Genomic DNA, 25032 nt, shown 5'->3' with positions numbered 1-25032 from the left:
TATAGAGGTCGCAGGAGGTCGTAGATTTGAATCCCGCCCGAATATGTAGGCCTTTGATTATTTTTTATCGTGGCTACTACTAAACACTGATTAATTCGGTGCCTATACGTTGATGTAGAGCAATATCAATATCAATTGAAACACTTTATCAAATTGACCCCTCCTCCCCCCCCCCGAAAAAAAGAAAGTCCTCCTGATAATTTATTTATCCTAGAACACCAGAGATGTTCGCGTGCATTATCAATTCGCAAAATTTTGCGAGTGAAGGTTTCCGAAATGAAAATGCACGCAACAGTTTTTGCCTACTAATGCATTGAATGTCAGTGGCGATTCGCGAACGTTTTGTGCCACGAAAAAAGACCGTCGGCTCCAAGTCACGACAATATCATGCCGCGAAAATGTTTTGCTTTTCAACCGACAAACTATCTTGTTTCACCATGGCTCAACTTCTGTAATAGCCTGCTATTTAGAATTACTGTAACAAATCCAAAATTGATGCGTTATTTCTCGTACAGAAAAGGACATTCCAATTGGTATATATACATTATGTCTATTTAGCTCATACCTCTCCTTTATCAAAACAACTGTTGTTGTACCTCTGTACCTACCAGTCTGCACTATGTTTAAGCACATCAACACAATTACTTCATTTCTTCCACGATACATTCATCCCCAACTGCAATACCAACCTCCTATCCCACACGTCATTGCAAAGATTTTTGTTTTCATTAATCCGAAGCAACTCCTCTTCCATAGTTCTATCTCATACCACGGACCTTGCAGTTAATCACTGCCAGAACGAATCAAATCATGCGCGACACCTTTGTTTTTCTTTCAAATCTCCCATGACAAAGCATATAGGCCTATCAATATCTAAAGATCAGGAAACATCTAAATATGTCATTCACGATATGCTTTATGCATTTGATATTTCGGATCACTATTCACGAATGTATTAAACATCAAACCATTCAGGAAAAATTCACACCTATAGTTTGAGGCATATTGCACTCACTTCATCCCTTTATACTTGACAATCTATTTTCACCAACGCAATGCAAAACTCCAGAATATTAAATAACATGGTTTTCTCATATGCTCTAAACTTTCAATTTCCTATTAGTTTTTTAAACTCTTTTCTTCAGACTGCCGTCTCAAGTTATTAGCCTATTTATAACGACAGACTTCTGCATTCCAATCCCGCCAAAATCATTCTACCATGAACCAGTTAGATCACCGTTTATTCCTCTATCCTGAATTGTTAAAATCAACACAATTTTGCATTCTGTCATCAGACTACTGTATATTTAATTTTACTTATATGAGTGTACTGATTGTGCGCCTTATTGTTCTTGAAAAAAATAGAAAGAATACTCTTTTTCATTTGGAGTACGTTCAATGCAGACAAGAGAATAAAGTCCGATTCTGAATTGAACTAAACCGAACTGATATGTTAACTTTTAATTACTTTCTCACTGGTTGTGCGAGATCGTAATAGCTACAGAAAAATATATGATGCACTACGTACGCATCGTCGAGTCGTTACGTACGCATGGTTCCGTAATAACGTACGCATGGTTCCGTCATAACGTACGCATGGCTCTGTCATAACGTACGCATCGTTCATTCATTACATACGCTTGGTTCTGTCTGAGAGTGTGCCATTTTTTTCCGAATCCATGCGTATGTAATGGCAAAACCACGCGTACGTTATGAAAGAAGCATGCGTACGTTAGGAATTTCATTGAAAAATAATAGCAAATGTCCCATGCGTATGTTATGAAAGAACCATGCGTACGTTATGAAATAAGCATGCGTACGTTCTGACATGTATGCGTATGGTTTGGCACGCGTTTTGGCGGCGATGGCCTTCCATACGCGTGGTCTTACCGTTACGTACGTGTGCTTCTGTCATTGCGTACGTATGGTCTTGTCATTACGTGCGTATGGTCTCGTCATTACGTACGCATAGTCTTTTCATTTCGTGAGCAAGCTATAGCGGGTATGTTGGAATGACCAATTTGGCGGTAGTCCCTATGTGATACCAATTAAGGAGGTTCAAGAACAAGAGTTCCAACTGGCAGTAACTACTAAGTATTCAAACAGCAGTCAATTTTGTATGGATTCACAGAAGAATTCCACAGGTACATTTGTGCCTTTGGCGATTGGGATTCTATGCCGCCGTCTTTCTAAGCAATCTGAAGATTCTTTTTAGCACTAGCATAATGTCGGCCGTATATTTCGCTTGTTTATTTATTAAATGAAATTACATTTTACCTTGTGGTAAAGCACATTGAACAGAAGTAAATCCTGTCCAAAACAATGTGCAAAGTTAAATCATAAATCTGAGGCATAATGTTGCGAAAATATTTGAAACTGTATATCCTCACTGGAAAGCCTATATTATCATTTCCGATCAACTTCGTCAAATGAAGCTAATATGATATAACCATGGACCTACTACTCATTGACATTCATCGCTTGTTAATCAATTCATGCACCTGTTTCTGTCAAAGGCGTCACAATAACATTTTGTTGTAAATATGCTTTCCTGCTTTGATCTTATTGCCATATCCTTCATAATATAAAATATTCAGCCTGGATGGAAATAATATTACGTTTTGAAAATCTAGAAGCTACATGCGCAGAAGATAATAACTCTCCTAGATCAGGAAAAATGCAACAACAACAAAAAAAAAAAAAAAAAAGAGAGAAAATGCGTGTGCAGTGGCAGTGTACCGGTATATTGGGAAATAATCGCTCAAGTAATCTCATTTGCACGTACTGAAAGAGAAAGCAAATACTTTGGCAGGTGTCATGGATCGTGATTTGTAATCTAATTTTCCCATTTCTCGCACATTGTTTCAGAGTATACATGGACAGTAGCGATTGACAGATATGTATACCATTGAAGCAACGTTACCTGCTTGCCCACAAGTGTCCACTGCAGTAATTGCTAGTCTTTTTTACACAGATTTTATTGTGCTTTGAGGTTTGTTTTTTTACTACCTATATCTCGGCGTAGGACCCATTGTGCCACAGCCATGGAAGACATTCTGTACTCAGCAGTGGCATGAAGATTTTGATAGCACGCGAACGCAGCAAAACTACTAGGGCTATCACCTTGTCAAAATTTGCAATCTTCGGGTAGTGTGCGTAACATGTTCGTGACACAAGTCGATAAACTACTCTAATTCTCGACACAGGGTATATCGTGTATAATGGTCAATGTGATCTCCCTCAAATCAGGCCTTCGTACAGACCAATTCACCCACATTCTGATCACAAGCACTTTTAGTAAAGTCACACCTACGCTCAGTGGCGTACCGTGGGTCAAGACATGGGGGGGGGGGGGCATCTCGTGGAAAAGTAATTTTGAGGGTGTGTATTCTTGTGCGTGTGTATGTGTGTGTGCGCGTGTGTGCGTGCACTGTCAGTCTGCAAACTTAACGGGGACTACAATACATAACGGAATGTGATACATTCCACAGCGCAGTCATTGAGCAACATTGTAAGTTTTCCTTACGTGGATTATTGAATGATGGTGTGAAACGACAAATTACTGGCAGCAACATCAGGAGAATTGCATAACAATAAAATGTGAGCAAGCGGAGCGAGCGAGCTTGAAAATTTTGACATTTTACAGTCCAAAAACTGCCGTTTGTAGCTATGTTTTTTTCGCTTTGGAATATAAGGGGGGCAATTATTGGCAGCAACATCAGGAGAATTGCATAACGATTAGATGCGAGCGAGCGAGGCGAGCAAGCTTAAAAATTTTGACATTTCACAGTCCAAAAACTGCCGTTTGTAGCTATATTTTTTTTCGCTTTGGAAATGAAGGGGGCGCACCTGGCGCAACTGCTGGCAATTTACTGGCAGTAACATCAGGAGAACGAGCGAGCGGATTTTGACATTTTATAGTCCCAAAACTGCCGTTTGTAGCTATATTTTTTCGCTTTGGAAATTATGGGGAATGACATAACGATAAAATGCGACCGAGCGGAGCGAGCGAGCTTGAAAATGTTGACATTTTACAGTCCCAAAACTGCCGTCTGTAGCTATACTTTTTCGCTTTGGAAATTAAGGGGGGCGCACCGGGCGCAACTGCTGGCAATAACTGGCAGCAACATCAGGAGAATGGCATAGCGATTAAATGCGAGCGAGCGGAGCGAGCGAGCTTGAAAATGTTTACATTTTACAGTCAAAAAACTGCCGTTTGTAGCTATATTTTTCGCTTTGGAAATTAAGTGGGGGGGGGGGGGCATTGAGCCCCCTTGATCCGCCACTGAGGGGGCGTCGAAGTGACCAAGCGGGGGAAAGATGTCCAAAATCTGCACTTTAGAGCATCCCCAAATTGTTTGTGTTTGTGTGTGTGTATGTTTTATATACATGGAAAGGTTAGGAAATAGCCCAGGTCAAGTTTTGTTATTGGCAATGCAAGGTATTTTAAAGATAGACTAGTATGTAAAGCAACACTGCAAAATCAATGATCTATAGCTTTGATAACGAAGCGTAAGGTACAAAAGGTGTACATTCTACATCACATTGCGCAACATTGCAGCGACTCTTTTTGCCATTGGGATGTTCTGAGTACGTCACTACTCATATCCTGCTTATATTCAGAATGCCAACCAGGAATCACGCTGAATCACAATCTTTTGTCGGTTCCAGGCTTTTTGAACTATGTTTTACACTATATAATACCTCTTTGATCATGGTTAAAAGAAATCTTAGAAAAATATCTTATTTCTTTATCACCCTTTCATGTCGATTTCAAAAGTGGTTTACTAACCCTTGAATTACCATTTTGGTAAGGTTTTTTTTTGGTTTTGATTTTTTTTTTTGGTTTTTGGTTTTTTTGTTTTTGTTTTTGTTTTTGTTTTGTTTTGTTTGTTTGTTTGTTTGTTTGTTGTGTTTTTTTTTTTTTTTTGGGGGGGGGGGGGAGGGTTATTACCAGCGGATGGGAGGGGGCACGTGCCCCCCGTAGTTACGCCACCGCCTACGCTTTATAATTCCTCAGAAGCTGTTGATCTGTGTCGTAGCATCGTTCACAAGGTGGACGCTTCTACTACGCACGTTTATTTTCCAAATAAATTATCCTCCAACTCACATTTGTGTTTTTTATTTGCCTCAATTAATATTGAAGAAAATAGAGATGAATATTTGATGGGCAATTCTAATATTGATCTTCGGAATGTACGAGAATATCTATAACAATAAACTATGCAGTATATAAACCGGCGAGAATCAGCTTAATCAACGTTAATTGGTTATATTTTAACTAACATTTCTGATCATCTAAAGTATTGATGACACACAGAATTTCTATGCTTATACCAACAAAATTTGAGATGAAGTGCAAATTTCACCTGCATTAGAAAAAATATTATTGCTGAACGACGAATTAATCACAGAAACATGAGACGATATATCATTATGCGGAGACACAGATATTGTCTCTGAAGCGTTCTAAGATATTTATATTATTATTCATCTGTTATTTTGGCAAGCATATCCCCGATATTGAGCAGAAACATAACACAGAAATAAAACTTTCATGGACGGCAAAGGGAAATTTGTGTTCAATTAAGAAAATAAATGCCTTATTATAGTCTTCGACATCAATACAAAGAAAATGTAAAGAAAATTCCACAAAAATTCATTTTTCATGAAAATTACAAATTCCATCAACTTGATACTGACATATGTTAAGGGTGGCAATTATTCCCCCTGCTTTCTGAAAGCGGCAAGTCAAGTGCTCTTTCATAATGCTATAGAAAAGTGAATTTTTGTTGATTTTCCTTTACATTTTCTTTGTATTGTTGTCCACTCATACGTCATAACCTCTAATAGTCTCCTCATCCAGCGGTTCCAACACCAAAACTTTAAGAATTCATAAGTTTTGCATCGATTGTCCGATTTTCCCCAAACCTTCACTGATGTGTTCTACTAATGTTGCTGCTTTCACTCAATCCACATTGCTCTTTGGGTTTGCGTTCCCTTTAATGGCGATTATGTTGGTATAGGGCTATAGATTATAAAGAAACAAACTGACACAAATTATTAAGCTTTCCCACATGACGCACTATATATGAAGTCTTTGAAAAATGATAGTGCAACCTACTTGGAAAATCATTAATGAGGTCATTAGTAAGCAAACGAAGGGAGATGCAAAAATTTTCAATTGAAGGCCTACATAATGAACAACGATCTCTAATCCTAGAGATAGCACACTGTTTTAATGGTTAATTTGTTAATGTAGGTCTTAAGCAGCTATAATTACACGAAGCATTTGTGTTTCCTCCATACGTGCAATCACGCTACCATGCAGTGAGGATTGATGTTGAAGTGGTGCCGATGTATATATCCCGCTGAAAATGATTTTTGTTGATTTTCTCTTTCATCTATGCATGATTCTTTAAAAAAAATACAGGGTAGGTACATTCAGTTTTAAAAAATGCTTTGCAATGGCCTCCTGTATGCAGATAAAAGGACTCATCCAAAATAAAAAGCAATGACGTGAACAAAAGAAATAAACTTAACTACGTGTATACGAACATCACAGGTATCGACAGAATTGGGAAAGTGGAGAGTGACTGTTATAGGGAATACCGAAGGGGTGTGGCAATGAATAGTGAAAACTGAAATTGTTACATTCATGGAGAAAAAAAAAAAGAAGTACATGAATTCAAGCATGCGGTTATAGACCTTAGACAAGATGTTTGGAATATTGTATTAAGAGGCAAAGTCAGCATTACTGCAATAGCTATAGGGGTCAGTTGAAATGAGAGCTACAGGTGTATGAAAAGGATCCGTTAATGGTTAATGGCACCTTCTCTCTTATCGTCTGCTCCATTTTGGTAAAAGCGATGAATGCAGGAAGAAACACAAGGGCCCTGTTGCATAAAGAACCTCAGAAAAACTCTGGTTAGAGGCGGGTGCCTACCCGAGTTTTATGGTTAGTCAATTTCTCTGGTTAAAAAAAAAAAACAAAAACAAAAAAAAACTAAGGTTACGGTACATTGGCTTTCTTTTATTTGAATAAACTTGGACGAGGATATCCGGATAAAATGCGGAAGTGCTAGTGATTTTCTCAGTTTTACGCTCCGCGCGCGCAGAGCATGCAGAGATCACCGCTGTCTAGTACAATCAAAGAGGTTCTATGATAAACTCCTCAAAATAAGTTCTGCAATTAAAGTTTGATATATCATATTTCTCTAATACCCGCATAATCTTCATCAAATATGACATCATAAGAGAGCCTGATTAATTGTCTTTAAAATGACACCTCACTTGCTATGATTGGGTGTTCTTGGAATGTGCAAAACAGCTGAGTATGGGGACAGATCAAAAGTGAAAAGTCGCAACAATTCTGCTACTGATAATGTACAGTTTTGATGAAAAAAGGCCACTGGAATAAGCAATGCTGAAATGACATCACTTTCAAAAACTCCCATTTCCTAGACATTAGATGACTGTTTGGTCAACCTTTATGTTTAATTTTAATCTACAGATACTACTGCAGTTTTTAATTCATGGATGAAGCCTGGAATCTAATGATAGTGTCACAATGCATTCTTTTCAAGCACATTGCTTCCCTGAAACGACGAAACAAATGGGAACTAGATCTGTCGTCTTTGGGACACGATACATACATGGTATAAGTCTGAACTTGATAGGCATAGCACTTTCTGAGCTAACCTCTGCACAACTTTTGGGGAGAAATAAAGAAAGAAGAAGAAAGAATCCGTACAGATACAGAAGGTGATCCGAAAGGATACTCGGATCACCTAACTACACTGTTTGACATAAAACGTTTGCTCTATTTTGCAACATTTCACATTTGACCTTTCCTCATACTCAGCATACTGTGCATTCCAGGAACACCCAATCATAGCAAGTGAGGTGTCATTTTAAAGATAATTAATCAGGCTGGCTTTCTTATGATGTCATATTTGATGAAGATTATGCGGGTATTAGAGAAATATGATATATCAAACTTTAATTGCAGAACTTATTTTGAGGAGTTTATCATAGAACCTCTTTGATTGTACTAGACAGCGGTGATCTCTGCATGCTCTGCGCGCGCGGAGGGTAAAACTGAGAAAGTCACTAGCACTTCCGCATTTTATCCGGATATCCTCGTAATGAAGATAATGCGGGTATAAGAGAAATATGATAATAGATATCAAAGTTAAATTGCAGAACTTATTTTGAGGAGTTTAGAACCTCTTTGAGTACAATGTACTGTAGTTTATCCCGCTCAGACCCGCTGCTGCCACACAAACATGTAGTATACGCACCGAACTAGAAACACAGTGGAATGCGTGTTTACCCGGGAAAAACGCAGCCACCGAAACTTGTTTAACCCACGTGACCACCGCCATTTTGCTAGGGCAATTTTTCACAGAGTGCACGCTCAAGCATGTCGGTCGGTCCGTTGCAAAATCTTGTGGATCCAACTACTCTCTCATTTTTATTTTTTAGCAATTGACCCCAAATTTGGCATGTGTGACCGTTATCAAAGATAGATGTGCGAGATATGCGGGTTTTTTTTTTTTGTAATATCGCATAATACGTTGCCATGGCAACGGCAAATTTTCGCAAAAACTTGTGGACGGAACTATACTTTTTCCTCTTTTTTTTTTTGAGTAATTAACTCCAAATTTGGCACGTGTGACCACTATTACAGGCAGATATGCAAGACACTTTTTTCATTATGGGCGTTGCCATGGCAACGGCAGATTGTCATTTTTAAAGAATGAAATGAATACATGTAGGTAGCATGATGCTTGTTACATTCTTACTGTGCCTGTATCACTACTGTAGAGATGTGTAGGGCGCTAATGCGCGGGATTTTTTTTTTTTTTGAAAGTCACTCGTAATGTAAGCTATGCAAAGCAGAGTATCTCGTTTTTGTAATGGTAGGACCTAAATGAATGTGATTGGGGACAGCTATTCGCATTTAACCGTGTAGAATGTAATGTAAACATTTGCTGGTCAGAAAACGTGTCCAGTGGGTGTATTCGATCTCCAAAAAGACGCCCCAGTCTGAGGGCTTCAAGCTGAATTGTTTCCAGAATGGCAGCCTTGGTAGCTCCAAGTGTGGCTAACCAGAGAAATTTAGATTTAACCTTTGGTCAGAGAGCTAAGGTTAAATAACCTGAGCAAGTTTCTTAAACATTAACCTGAGAAAAAACTATGGTTAAGCTTTATGCAATAGAAAAACTCTGGTTAAAAATTCTTAAGCAAATTTTCTGGATTTTAACCATGAAAAAAACAACAACAACTTTGCTTATGGCTTTAGTAACAGGGCCAAGGGCAATGATTGTATACATGTTCACTTATCTTATGCTAAGACAAACAGAGTGACATATATCTATTTTACAACAAGACAGATTGTAGCTGTGTGTTGAACTCACTCTCGAATGGGGAAGATACGGATATGAAAGCTGCATATTTAGAGATATTTTGTTACTGTGTTTAGAGCTACTTCAATAGTATATGAACGGTATCACAAGAAGTATGGTAGTACTTGCAGCGAACCACAATACAGAGTGATAGAAAGGCCAATGTTTTCTGAAAATGCCTTACAATTTTGACAAAATGATTGTCTAGGTTTATCTTGAAATTCTAATAGTTGCATAGTGAGATTTCTTTCGAATCGTGGAGACTCTTCTATTGGCAAACAATTTCATTGTTCATCTCGGATTTCGTCACAGTCTGAGCTGTTGGCGTCCCCTGAATCTTTGCCAACAAAAACTTCAAATTCAATTTCCAGAACGAGAGTCGGCAGTAAGAGAGAGTTGCAGTGGTTTTACTTTTTGTAGTCACAGGTGAGCATATATTGGGCACTCCTGGTATGATACTAGAACCAAAACTTGCTGCCGGGCGAGGCCCCATGGTCTAGTGGATAAGACGCCTGGCCGACGATCAGGAGGTTTGTTTGTTTGTTTGATTTCTACAATTTCATACTGTCACAAATGTACACACAAGTAGTTATGTACATGTATCATGGCTGTATGCATGGTTGTTTTAATGTGTACATTGTATGTACACAGGGTGACCAGAATAATGGAGAACATTCTATATGATATAGATGTAGTACATACAGGCTGAACAGATCAGTGGAGAATTTTCTATGTGGTATACAATGTAGCTACAGTACATGCATGTGACAGGAAATACATTATAGCTCACTCAATCTAGAATGATTTAACCCATTCCAGAAAATTCTAGGAAGTGCTGGCTGAGTGAGGCACTGCCCTTGTAACCCAATGTGATTGGTAGTTAATTTTGGCAATGATGTTATGCACATATTAGGCAGTGAGTCATCCAGGATTCCTGGAATTTGGACTTGCTAGTATGTTCAGGTATGTGGCCCCAGGTTGGAGAAAATTACAGAATGTACTAGAAAGGGGTGATGGATAGTATATAAGCTGGAGAAATGCTGAGGTAGGCAGAGTACCCAACACCTCTGCTCTGAGAGTTACGTCACTTCTGGCTCTGAAGCGACTTGTTATAGTCAGTCCTGTGTTACCTGCTGACCTGCTATACAAACGGTGTTTGTGGAGATAAGGCCTGGGAGACATTTTGCCTGCAGAGAATTAATTTGCCTACATTGGAGATAGACTCCATGTTTTAGTGTCAACGGACATTGTTACGGCAAAGCTGTGACGGGCTGGATTCCTTGCTGGACATTATAAAGTGAACCATCATTCAACGCATCAATTGGACGTGGTCGTCACAACGTTTGGATTCTGCGCGTTTCGCCGTGAACATATATCGTGGACTTTACCCCGGATTTATAAAGTGGATTATTGCAACCAGTGCCTTTGGAATTACGTTGGAGGAATCATTCATCAGTGCGTCAAGGATCACTCATCTGTGCATCGAACATCGTATCTGGACACTGTCAAAGGATTACTTGCTTTCAAATTTGGCTGTAAGTGATTTCACTACCGATTTATAATTGTTTTATTGATCATTATTGTACTGATGTGAAAACCGATTACGAGTCTGTACCCACAATATCAGTGTTAATAAACCGCCTGAACATTAGTTGATTGTTTCTTTTGTGCGATCATTCTCAGAGTGATTTTGGTCGTAACAATACATAAATCAAGATTCTTTTCAATAATATCACTTAAAATCAGTATTGATTTCAATGTACATGATTAAAGAAGGAAAATAAATGTGTAAATTAATTTGATTAACAAAACATAATAATATATATCGTATTTCCAAATTTCCAAATAATTACCTGAGAAATTATGCCGAAGAAGGACTGCCACTCTATTAAGCAAAAGCTTGAACACGTGGCAGCCTAGGGACCTATCTACATGATACATATGTATTGTTTGCGGAATGGGAAAATACTACAGAATATAATACACTGTAAATGCATCATGGTTTATATTCTAGTGCATAAATACGAATAGAAATAAAGTGAATTATGATGATGATGACGACAGGGTAATGATGAGAAAAAAAGTAACAATGAAGATGAAAGTGATGGTGGTGATGATGAAGGCAATGGGAATGAAATGAAATGATAGACACAGATTCAGAAACATTGCGTATATTTGTTGTAGTTTTAAATCCAATTTACAGAAAAAATGCGATCAAACAAAACAAAATTTATATTCAGATTCTATATTCGTAGATTGTAATCTGATAGTAACATAGTTTTTCAATCTAGCCTTAAAATGATATAGGCTAACGGTTTACATGATTTAACATAATCTGGAAGTGTGTTCCATAGGTTTGGTCCATTATGTCTTATAGATTTTTTTTTTGTGTGCAATTAATGTTGCAGGAGGCGCAGGAGGTCGTAGAGGTCGCAAGAAGTCATAGGGGTCGCAGGAGGTCTTAGATTGGAATTCCGCCCGAATATGTATGCCTTTGATTATTTGCGCCTTATTGTTCTTGAAAAAAAATAAAAAGAATACTCTTTTTCATTTGAAATACGTTCAATGTAGACAAGAGAATAAAGTCCGATTCTGAATTGAACTAAACCGAACTTAGCACTGGTTGTGCGAGATCGTAATAACTACAGAAAAATATATGATGCACTACGGACGCATCGTCGAGTCATTACGTACGCATGGTTCCGTCATAACGTACGCGTGGCTCTGTCATTACGTACGCATCGTTCATTCATTACATATGCTTGGTTCTGTCTGAGAGTGTGCCATTTTTTCCGAATCCATGCGTACGTAATGGCAAGACCACGCGTACGTTATGACAGAAGCATGCGTATGTTAAGAATTTCATTGAAAAATATTAGCAAATGTCCCATGCGTATGTTATGACAGAACCATGCGTACGTTCTGACATCGCGTATGGTTTGGCACGCGTTTTGGCAGCGATGGCCTTCCATATACTTTGATGTACTATTTACGTGTGTCGCTGCTCTGGCCACGGCTAGCGTGCATGATATCGATAATGATTCATAAGCGTGCGTATGCGTGCGTAAGTACAACAGAAATGGTAAGTACATACAGTACTACATTGTACGTGTATTAAAAAAAAAAAAAAATATATATATATATATATATATATATATGAAGATTTTTTTTTTTGCAAAAATCGATAAGTCCATTTTTGAAGATTTTGAAGTACGGTCTCTGTCATAAAGTACAAAATAATACCCTTTAAATGATATATTGGTTACTACATATAAAGGTATATTTCTGAAGTTATGGTCAAAAGAAGCAAAAATTTTCTTATTATTCCCTTTATTTTTCTTGACCTTTAATCGCAAATATCTCCATTTGACAAATATGGACTTATCGGTTTTTGCAAACAAACTCTTCATATATATATATATATATATATATATGTATACACGTGGAAACGTGGGCAGAAAAAGATGTATTTTCCTCGTGGGTGTACATGACAGCACGAATCAAGAAGGTACATTTGTACAATGTATACTAGCATGGAGGAGCCCATGGAGGATGTACCTCCATGGTGCTAACCGTAGCTACCGTAGTCTTCTATTATTAGTAAGGCTCTGGTAGCTACCGAACCACTTTCCACCCCACCCCATCCAACAATGGATAAATCTATAGTACTGTATACGAAATCCAATAGTAAACATGCGGTACTAACAAAAATAAATGAATGTAAAAAAAAGAATCTTATCTTTTCAAGTAACACTGCATGCATGCTGAAGACTAGATTGAAACAATTAAAAGTACAGAAATCCTCAAACAGAAAATGACAAATATTTGTGCATGAAAATAATTATTAAACACACACACACACACACACACACACGCACACACATTTGCATTGACAGTGGCAAATCGGGGGGGGGGGCACTGGGCGCACGTCCCCCTTTATTTATTTATTTTTTTTTTTTAAATGAAACAAAAAAAAAAATCAAAGGGGCGTGTTGTGCGCCCCTTAATGTTTTCTTATTTTGCGCCCCACCCCTTTCCGGATTTCCTGGATCCGCCCCTGTGATTTTGACTTAATGAATTAGCAGCTTTGATCTATATCCTTAAATGTAAGTTGTTGTTGCCGTTGTTTTAAATTATCAGTTATCATAAACTTATCAAATAAGGAAAATTAGAGAAGATTTGTGGACAGGTTATAAGAAATTTCTTGAGGCAATGACATCCTTATATCATATAATTTGCATCATATGATTGTGACCAATATTTGTTTTGTGAAAACTATAGTACACCCGTACTTACTTTACATATCTTGGGTATGATTTTCATGAAATGGCTCTACTATACTGTCAATAGCTTTATAGCTTTCACTCTATTATTTTGTCAACTGCAGAGAGTGGCAAGATATTAAGCCCTTTATATTTCTTGGGTTAATACACTCAGCAAAAAAAAAAAAAAAAAAAAAAAGAAAGTAAACACTATTTCCAGTTCATATTTTTCATAGAAGATTTAGAAAAAAATCATTGTGTCATATACCATATTAGAGGTTATTTAATTGGCTATCAACCTGGAAGGTTTATACAAAGAGAAATTCTACGCATGAGTGAACACATTCGCTTTTCTCCTCCAAGGCAGAAAAGTAAAAATTGCAGAAATTGACATTTTGAAATTCGTTCGCAAACGCCCCATAAGTCAACAATGATAACAAAAGACCAATTAAACACAATGAGAGACATGAGTGAAATAGCAGAAATAAGTTTCCGTTCCCTTGTTTCTCTATATATTCTCAAACAAAATCATAGTGGGGAAACTGAAGATAATGGAACATAATAATTTTCTGTCAACTCAAACTTTAAACTACATAGGCAGTAAGACGCAAAGGTGATAAAATGGACAGAATTTCTTATTCTCATATTTTGATTAAGGAATTTCAGAATGCATGAGACAAATTCGAGAAAAAATTATTTCACATTTTTTTTTTATATTTGGAATAACATTTCAAATTTCTACCATCTTTGTTACCATTTCTTCTTCTCTATGTGTTTTAACTACGGATTTGACTGAAGATTCTTCATTTTCTTCCATTATTTTTTTGCCTTTCTTTATCTTTTGAGGGTTGCAGAGACATTATCGAGATCATAGGCTTATTTTTGTAAACTAATTTGCATTTCTTATTGTGATGAATTTGTCTTTTGTTCTCATTGTTACATGGAAGAGCACATACGCTTGAATAACAAGTTATCCATTTTTGCATTTTTTACTTTTGTGCCTTGGAACAGAAAAACGAATGTGTTCACTCATGCGTAGGATTTCCCTTTTCATTGACCTACTAGGTTGATAGCGAATTAAATTACCTTTAAAGGTCTTGTTTACTTTTGGGAGCAGTGATTTAAAACTGTTCAAGATATAACTTTTGATGCATATGTGTAGGTCAGTTGTATCACAAAACATCCTACCATATAACATTTTTGCGATAAAGCCTAAAATATAAGGAGATATCACTATTTTTCTCATTAAACCATAACTGTAGACGGTTTAGTCTGGAAACATTTTTATTATAACTATTGTTCACATTTTGTATATTTAACAATACTTAACATCGATTATACTGGTTCAAATTTTCACATTGGTTGTTTCTACCCCTAACTCACATTTTAGAATTATTTTGAAGCACTATGCTGGGTTTTTGTTTCATCTGCAAATGGTAAACTATGCCTTTAACATGGCATATGAAATATTGCTATTAGTCAAATAATCTATGAGAAAGATGAACTTGAAAAAGTGTTTACTTTCTTTTTTTGCTGAGTGTATTTCATGTTTAACTTGGCTTGTTGAACGACAACGGATAAACACTTTACTCATGTGAATAAATCTCTACATAGCCATCTTTAGTATTAGATAGTCCTGAAAATTACCCCAAGTCCTCTCAGTGGATGGTCCATGGAACAATGTGACTCTTATCATTATTTGATTGTATGCAAAATCTTTTATAGAGAGATCCCTGTCTATCCAGTATGTGACGGAATGAGGATCAAAATAAAATTCAAAATATTTGTTCTTTCCAACTCCATGACTGTGTTAAAAGAACCTCATCCTTGCTCAAAAAAAAAAAAAAAAATGGATACAGAGTGTACACTTTAATCATGAACACTCCTCTTCACATATTAATCAGCAGTTGCTTTATATACCTTTAAAGAAACCTGCATCCCCTTGGACTTACGGTAATAGATGCACATCTATCCAGTCTGTTGGCATGACCATGCAGTTGTACAAATAGAGGCAAATTGTTGTCAATTTAGTCTCATTACATGAGCTTTCTCCCTGCCAGATTTGCAATGCAACTCCTAATCTCAAGTACTTTCATACCAATCTAAAAGATTGTAGACTTTGGGTTGGAGTTATTGGTCACAATATGTTTTGTTACTGCTTCAAGGCATAAATCAGTAAATGGTTTAAAGGACAAGTTCACCTTCATAGACATGTGGGTTGAGTGAATGCAGCAATATTAGTAGAACACATCAGTGAGAGTTTGAGGAAAATCAGGCAATCAGTTAAAAATTTATCAATTTTTGAAGTTTCTGCTCACTCAAGGCTGGATGAGAAGACTACTATAGCTTGTGATGTCACATGTGTACAACAATATAAAGAAAGAATAAAGAAAATTGAACATATTTTCACTTTTCTCACATAACAAAAGAACACTTGATTTCTCTCTTTCAGAAGGCAGTGGGAATAATATTACCCCCAACATATATCAGTAACAAGTGGAAGAAATGTGCACTTTATTCAAAAAGTGAAGTTTTGTGAAATTCTTTTTATTTTCCTTACATCGTTGTACACATGTGACACCATACACTGTAGTAGTCTTCTCATCCAGCAGTGACTGTGCAGATATTTTAAAAATTCATAACTTTTGAACGGATTGTCCGATTTCCCCCAAACTTTCACTGATGTGTTCTACTAATATTGTTCCCTTCACTCAATCCACATGTCTATGAAGGTGAATTTGTCCTTTAAGAAGCATCGACCTGGAGATTTGAAGTTGTATGTAAAATGGACTCTGGAGGTAAGCAATATATTTCTGTCTTTTCATCCAAGTTTATGCTTGGGCCCAAGAAACAGCAGCACATACAAATCAACAGTAATACTACATGTACATGTATCAATATCAACATTATCAGTGCTATCATTGTGTCATTGCTGCCGTACTCGTCATCTAAATCATGTTTATGATTACATGTGATTTTCAGCAACTGTTAGTATAGTGGTGTGAATACTATCATAGTATGTTTTATATTACATTTACTTGGATTTTATTAATACAAATTACTATGCATTTCTACAGGTAGCAAGCACAATACATGTATCTTAAAAAGTGGAAGTGCTCCTCTCTAACACTTTCCCTATCTTTTCTCTTTCCCTCTCCCTTCTCTACCACTCTCATTCCTTACTTCTCTCCTACAAACACATACACACTGCCCCTCTCTTCTTGTCCAAATATTCTATTCTTCTTAACTGTTTTTGTTTGTTTGAATGTTTGATTACCCAAAGAGAGATAGTAAGTGCAATACTGACGCAACAGCAGTACATTTCATAACATATAACTTTAATTTCACAGACCACCGACAGTTAAAAAACATTGACAGTAGTTTGCCTATTTACATATATGTTACACTGTATACAACACAAACTTCTTGAAACATATCAACATATACCATCATTTGCACTATAATTGATACTTTGAATTTTGAGCCTTTTTTATGTATTACAAAAAATTTAACCTCATATACTGTACGAGCTGAAATTTTTGCGTACAGATATTTTCGTAAATTGCTACATGTACTTGGAGGACATTTTCGCGTGTTGGTAATTTCGTGGTTGTGATGGTCTAACTGAACTTAGTTATTCGTGCGTTGTTATTTTCGCGTGTTGTTATTTTTGCGGTTCAAAGGCGATTCGCGAAATTCGCAAATATAAAACCACCACGAAAATTTTAGCTCGTACAGTAGATGGCTGTAAAAATGGATTGATAGTTTTAATCCTTTCTCTTTGGGGACGGGGAGGAGAAGGCAAAAGTTGCAAAGCATTACATATGATGAAGATACTGTATAATATGACTCATGAAGTTATGGGCTGAAATCTCTTTTCAAATACTCTACAGTGTTTGACCGAAGGATTGTAATCCATACATCTTCAGTTCAGAAAAGTCATTATGCTTTGTTTTTAATACATTGGAGTGTAAGACTTGATGTATTCTTTCATAACTAATGAGGTCATACATGAGCATATAAGAGTGTAAACAGATTTTCATGGCATACTCCTTTTCCTTCAGTGATTGCTGTGACACTGCAAAAATCAGTCATTTTGTGATACTGGAGTTATATTCTACGAAGATCTCATGTTGAAACCAGAACTGTATACAACACATTGTTTTCATATCAGTGTGAGTCCAGTTATTACACTGTATGTGCCCTTTGATACTAGACTTTTTTAACACTTGGAAGGAAAAATTGTCAACATGTCAATCACCAAGTCTGCAAACCTGTAAAGCAGGTAGAAATAACAGTACCAGTACAATGTGTACTTCATCATTCACAATTTAAGGGTGAGTTTGATTTTTTTTAATTTCCATAATAGGAGTGCCATTATCTAATGAAACAAGAGATGACACACATGAGAGGAGGATTATCTTCTATGGCTCATCACGAGGGAACTTAGCACTCTATAAGAGCATGTCATATATTTCACTGTAGATGCTATGACTGTTGTTTCTACAGACAATGACAATTTTTCATGTGGTAATTTAAAATCAAATCTCCTCTCAAGCAATGTGAAAGCTTGCAAGCATTGGTGACTATTGCCAATATATGTCAACACATTTTTAAAAGAACAGGTACAACTGCTTTCTTTTTTAGTGTATTTCGGTGTCAAAGAGGGATTATGCCTCAACAATGATCCGATGGCGAGTTAGCATGTGATCTTTGAATGAGAGTTTTATCTATAATAAGGCATCCTTGATGAGCTGCTTCTTGTCTGGAGTCAGTTGCCGGGGAAACTCGATGTCGAAGGCAATGATGAGGTTGCCCTTCTGCTCTGGATTCTTTGAGATAGGCATACCTTCTCCAGGAACAACTTTCCTGTAGCCAGGACTGTATGGAAGAGAACAATAAAAGACATGTCATATTCAATACACTAGTTTCTGTGGCATTCGAAAGGAATTTATCCTGCATTGTCAATAAGAATGACAAAGTAGATCTTTCTAGTGTCTGGTGTCACAGGATTACTACCATTAAAGTGGTTATTGTGCTCTTAGCATTTATTTAATTTCACTCAACATTTCATTTTTTTGTGAACCTTTTGTTTCACTGCATACATATATGGCAAAATTTTAAGATGTACCTCTAAAATTCTAATCAAAACTGGTCCATTCTATGCAAAATTTATTATTGTTCTGCTACAATGATTAATTCTAAAACTCAGTGACAGTCACAAAGCATGTACCTGATGATGTCATTGATGGGTATATTCAGCAACCTCCCATCCAGTGTAGGCACCTCTACACTGCAGCCTGTCAGAGCCTTGCCAAGGAGAACACGCGACACAAACACAAGGTCATCGCCCTCACGACGAAAACGTGGATGAGGCTTGTCCCGCACCACAAAGATGATGTCAGCTGGAACGATATTGGGACCCTGGTCTGCCTCTTTGGGGAATGTAATACGGGTGCCTTCTCTCCATCCTTTGTGGACAGTGATGGTCAGGATTTTGTCCCTGGTGCTTGAAGTATGACCATCTTCATTCATTACCTGGAATTAAACAGGTATCATTGCCCTATCAGTCTGCATTCAATCATAAACAACAACATGCACATTCACATACATACGGAGCAGGATTGGACACAACAAAGGTAAATGTCCATTAACATGTTTAGTTATTACCTATGTCAGATTATGGTCACTATTTGAATATTCTAAAGGAAATATGATTTTGCATAGCAATTGTCTGATGCCCAAAGTACACAGAAAATAAACTTTCACTAACACAGAAACATGCATCACTTCTGTTAAGAGATGTATTCAACACTTTGACATTGGCTCATCAATATGCAATATGCAAGCAACTTATGAACATTGTTTGCTACTGGAAGAACTTGTACTAAGGTTGATACTAGTGAGGACCCATTATTTCTTGTGACTTACAATGTACAAACGGAGAAAAGAAAAGACCAGTACATTGTGCATTTCGTCACAATATGGTGTAATATCCATACTGGTATAAAAACATCATTGATATACATTCTCGAATGATGTACACTGTGGCAATCTAATAATATGGAGATACAATGTATGTTTGCCTAACATTCATTTATCAAGACCCTTAAAAAAAACCTTTTACAATCTTCAAAATTGTACTAAACTTTTTACATTATTTGATACTGTTCAATATCAGACAGTGGTGAAGGCATAAGTTTAATTCAACTTTGGAATAAATAGTCCAGTAGTCCTGAACAGGCTTTGATTCACAAGCACACTGAGATACTAACTCTCCTTGAGATCTTCATCTTCTTGGTACATCCATGGAAGATCTCTTCGAGTGACAGGACAAGGTCCCGCTCTATGGGTGGATCCTGCTTCTTCCTACCACGCCCAAGCAGCCCACCAAAGCCCATACTTAGGTCACCATCTATGCCATCTGTGAATTCTGCAAGAAACAGATAACAATGCCATTCAGTACTGTCAATAAAAAAAACAAAACAAAAAACAAAAAACAGCCTGTCCTACATTGGTCTTGAATCAATAAAAAATGAGCTGAATGTCCATGACACTATTAGACATTTATATGTATATATTTATATTCTATATTTATATATATCTATGCATAGGAGATTTTGTAGATACAATATATAAATATCAAGGAACAATTACAGGAATAAGTGCCTTCTTAAAAAGAAGTTGCAAATCATTATCTGCAGTCATATGCTCAAATGTAATGATTATGCTAAATGCACACAGAAACACTTTTAAAACATGTGGGTTGCTGAATTGACAAATTATCCTTCAACTTGCAAGATCATCAAGATACTGTTTCATTCTTCCTATGAACTTATCATACTATAATTCTTCATGCCTCCGATAACACCAGTATAAAGCACCATATAAACGCAATTATTATCATCATCATCATCATTATTATTATTATTACAACATATAGTTACTGATTATATCACTTCAGTATGATGAGCTGATGGGATAATTACCACTAAACGGATTGTTGCCACCAAAGAATTCTCTAAAGACTTTGTGGGCATCGCCATGAAATGTATAGCCTTGTGTCCAGGCTCCGCTGTCCTCTGTCCCAGCAGGGACACCATTCTTGAGCCCCTCCTCACCAAACTGGTCATACACTGCCTTTTTCTTGGCTGCATGGAGAAAAAACAAAACAAAATATGACTGTTTCTCCATACATTAATAAGTTCCCAACTAATATATTCCTTTCAGTGATGTACTACACACGAACAATTCATTATCACACAATTGTAGACATAATCTTAAATTTGAACATTTTCTTTATTAAGCCAGTTTGTTGTAGCTCACATGCACATCTCAGGGAATAATTTTCATTCTCGAAATTGAAAAGCAATTTTTGACGATGGACATACATTTTCAACAAAATGGTATACAAGTCTATGTAATGAAACTGCTATGTAAATTACATTTTATATAGCAGTCATACCAAAATGCATAGCAAATTGCTATGCGATACCAGGAAAATTATTCCCTGCATCTGTACAAATGGCTTTTCTTTTTTCTCAGTTGGTTAGGCACTTCACTTGTTTTCAAAGCAAAATAATGCATAAGCTTGCCTGATGTAACACTTAATAGAATTCATGCAATTCATTCAAATTTATGTTAATATTGAAAAACATTGCTTTAATGAACACTTTATTGATGTAAGGATTACATGAATCACGGATGCTTATCTCAGTGAACTTACAAACCAACATGCTTGTTATCACTAATTACCTTTTTGTGCTCATGCACAAAAGTGGAACTATGAACTGACTCATTTATTGGATTGTACTCTGTACAATGTGTACCACCAACTCTTGGTAAAACAGCATTCAAACATGACCTCAATTCAATTTTTTTTTTCTTGTTCATACATGTATTACCTTGTAGTTTCATTAGTCTTGACATTAAATTTCAGTATCAAAAGAAGGCTACAGAGCTGAAAATAATCATTACACATTATCTGCACGAATAAGTACATGTACTACTCTTTAACTTCATTACTTACGATCACTCAGGACATCATAGGCTTCTGACACCTGTCTAAATTTCTCTGGTGCGATTATTTCTTCATTTTTGTCTGGGTGGTATTTCAGGGCAAGCTTCCTGTATCTGTAGACCGGGGGGGGGGGGGGGGGGGGGGGGGGGAGGGAAGAAGGACAAAGTGTGGCATAAGAGTATGTTGAACAGAAGTGCATACAAACAGTTATTATTTTGTTGTTGCTGATGGAATTAATTGCTTCCTGGACCTGGTAAAGGTGAAGGCACAGATTAAAAAAAAAAAAAAAAACGGAAAGAAGAAATGCACTATTAAGTATTGATGAAAAACAACAGAAAAGGGAGAGCCTACATGTATAAATGTTTACTCTGGAAGAAAACAGCTGTTAACAAAAAGTTTAACATAAATGTTGGTTTAAATATTCCTTTTCAACCAGAAATAAGACAAACTACAGGTAAAACAGAAAAGATGACAATGAAACATATCAAGAATCTACAACCAGGAATACTTTTTAATATCTAGTGGTCTAATTCTAAACTCCTGATGCACATGATTTATTCTATGACTCATAGTATGAGACTACAAAATACAACTAAGATCTAAATAGTTACATAGTAAGTTTACTTCTCATTGCCACCTATTTTAGATTAACCACCCTTGCGCAATGGCTCTCTTGCGTATTAACTCAAAAGTATGTGTGGGACGGGGCACAATACGCTGGAACATTCGAACACGAATACAAATCAAGAGAAATTAGGGGGATACAGGTAAATGACCTGAGGAAACAGAAGGAAAAGGAATTGATAAAAATCCTCATTAGTATTAAAATACACGTTATTATTGTTATCATGTATTTGCCATTCACTGGATTTACATGCTTTTCCATGGGAGAATGGGCGGTCGATTGACATGATGAGCTTGCGCTTGTGCACAGTAAACAATGTCACCGCATGTACAGTATGAGTCAACAATCTGAGCCTGGGATATGAATCTGCGGTATTTTCTGCCTTGAGTGAAATGAAATTAAGGGGAAACCGCATTCAGCAAGTTGTTCAGCGCGAGAGCGCTCTCGCGCTGAACAACTTGCTGAATGCGGGAGCTGTTGGAAATTTCAAGCTTCATCGCCGAAACTTGCAAGTTTCAACTTAAAATTTTTGTTTAGGGATGACTTCAACTGGACAACCCTATGGGAACGTATCCTTTTGCATATATGCATACCAATTGCAAAGGTAGGCGGTTGACTATTTCGTTACTTTTGTTATTTTTCCTTCATTTAAAGCCACCTGAATGAACGAAAGTCTCCGTACTCAGTCGCCACGTCTGCACTCAAGCATTGCCGCGCCGCCGTGCCTGGCGACACTCACTCCAGTAATCGCTCGCATTTCAGCATTCGCATGGGTCGTTTGACATCGCATTTAAATCCATGATTTTAGATATGATGCCTCGAACCGATTTTGCTCAAATTTCGTGAGTAACTAGGAAACTTGTGAAGCTTTATGGACATAATCAAGCGAATTGCCGCAGTCCTTTCATTTTCGCGTTGCATTGCAAAAAAGCGTGGAGACTCCTTATAAGGGGTGCCCCGGGGGTTACTTATAAGGGGGACGGGGTTACTTATAAGGGGGACGGGTTACTTATAAGGAGGGGCCCCCCTTGTGAGTGGGTTTCCCGAACTGATATAGGTATAGTCTAGGCCTTTTGACTTCGCTTCGTGACCCTTCTTGGCTGGTAACTGTAACGTTAAACTGGTTTTGCCACCCATCTAACTGCAATCCACGTTCGGTCTGGCACACAGCTCATCCCCATAGTTCAGGCAGCATTGCTACCTCTGTTACGGTGTCTCACCAGCGAGCTGCAAACCAAGGCACTCAGTCTAACGTTATTAACCACCTTAAAAATAATACAAAATCTATACGATTGCAAGTCAACTTACGCTTTTTTGATATCTGCGTCAATTGCTGAACGTGTCAGACTGAGGATTTCGTAATAATCTATTCCCATTTTCCTGCTGGTTTCTCGCCTGGAATCTGCTTCAAGTAAATATACTGGGCCTGGGGTACTTGTGAGTTCGTCGCTACCGCTTCGTTATTCCCCTTTCGCCCGAGCGTGCATGCTGCGCTGGCTGATATGCAACAGGACGCCAACAGGACGACTTCGTTCGCTGCTCATTGTTTATAAAATACGTCTCGTTGCTGAGCTACGCGAACCTCCGGTGACCTTTCATTGACGCCGTATTTCCGTTTCCTACCATACCATTGTATGTCATGTCAGTCAGTCTCGAACACTACTTTGATTGTGGCCCACTGCGTAGTTTGCAAAGGCAATCACTTTGGCAAAGCGAAAAAAAAAAAACCAACCAACCAAACAAACAAACAAACAAACAAACAAACAAACAAACAAACAAACAAACAAACAAACAAAGCGAAAAACAAAACAAAACAAAACAAGACATGTGCAAAATCAGCCATGAATTATTATGAATCATGTGTTTATTTCTGAAAGTGATCAGAGTTGATTATATTGTACCATACAGAAACAATAAAATGAAATGAAAATGAAAAAAAAAAAACGCTATCGGAGATCGGCGGCTTGGTTTTGTGGATGTTTTAATAAGTCTAATGATCTTTTCATTGTCTTTTATGATTTTACAATCGACAATGTGGACAAGTATTCATATGACGCCCTTTACACCCTTGCTGCAGTTTGTATTTGTTTTTCTCCCTATTCCACGGTTTGGCGCATTGCCTCCTAATTTGACATTTTGTTGATAATATTGACAATTTGACATGATGTTAGAATAGACAGGCCCAGCCCAGAGTTTTTAGCACTGACATTATAGCGTCCTATCTGCGAGTTTCCTGAATTTGTATTGAGTATATTGAATATTAAGAATAAGAATGCATGCACGATCCATCACATTGCAATGACGATATTATTATTATTATTATTATCATTTGTTATTATTTGGTAATTTTATTTGTTATTATCGTCATTATTGTGATTACATGACTGCACTTCATTTAGCACTAATAACCTTCTCCTTCAGCTGATGAGAGAAAATATAAAGGTTTCCAAACGTCTGCCGCGGGCGAGTGTGTAACATGTGGGGTCCGCTTAAAAAAAAAAAAGAAAAAAAAAGAAAAAAAAAAGAAAAGAAAAAGGAAAGCTCTAGATGCCTCACAAGATTGTTTTTTTTTTAATAATTCAAATTGGAATCGATATCCAAATTTATACAAATGCCATTGATAGGTTAGCACCCCCCCTACACCCACACCGTCAGCGCTTATGGTTGAGTCTTGACTAACCAAGCTGAGAGAGACATCTTTACTTTACTCTCTAA

At 37.1% G+C, this 25032-nt stretch overlaps 1 protein-coding gene across 1 annotated transcript; it reads right to left on the bottom strand.

Annotated features, from left to right (window-relative positions):
- Positions 1–16989: 16989 nt before the first annotated feature.
- LOC140242609 (dnaJ homolog subfamily B member 13-like) lies at positions 16990–23848 on the bottom strand. The gene is made up of 6 exons (XM_072322361.1): positions 23626–23848; positions 21702–21805; positions 20662–20823; positions 19948–20105; positions 18906–19210; positions 16990–18553 (listed from the first exon to the last, which is right to left on the bottom strand). Exons 1-6 carry the CDS (start codon positions 23691–23693, stop codon positions 18403–18405), a joined length of 948 nt encoding a protein of 315 aa, XP_072178462.1. The 5' UTR covers positions 23694–23848; the 3' UTR covers positions 16990–18402.
- Positions 23849–25032: the final 1184 nt, after the last annotated feature.

Source organism: Diadema setosum, chromosome 19 (genome assembly GCF_964275005.1).
Source record: "Diadema setosum chromosome 19, eeDiaSeto1, whole genome shotgun sequence".
In the NCBI taxonomy this organism is placed as follows: Eukaryota; Metazoa; Echinodermata; class Echinoidea; order Diadematoida; family Diadematidae; genus Diadema; species Diadema setosum.
The sequence above is the reverse complement of the archived record's forward strand: the minus strand, read 5'-3'. Positions and strand labels throughout refer to the sequence as shown.

Bases quoted from the DNA above. Each gene is read 5' to 3' on its own strand.
- LOC140242609 (XM_072322361.1), bottom strand. From the start codon at position 23,693: ATGGGAATAGATTATTACGAAATCCTCAGTCTGACACGTTCAGCAATT. The intron at 20,824-21,701 runs GTAAGTAATGAA...TTCTCCATGCAG, and splicing joins CTATGATGTCCTGAGTGATC to CCAAGAAAAAGGCAGTGTAT. The intron at 20,106-20,661 runs GTAATTATCCCA...TGTTTCTTGCAG, and splicing joins TGGCAACAATCCGTTTAGTG to AATTCACAGATGGCATAGAT.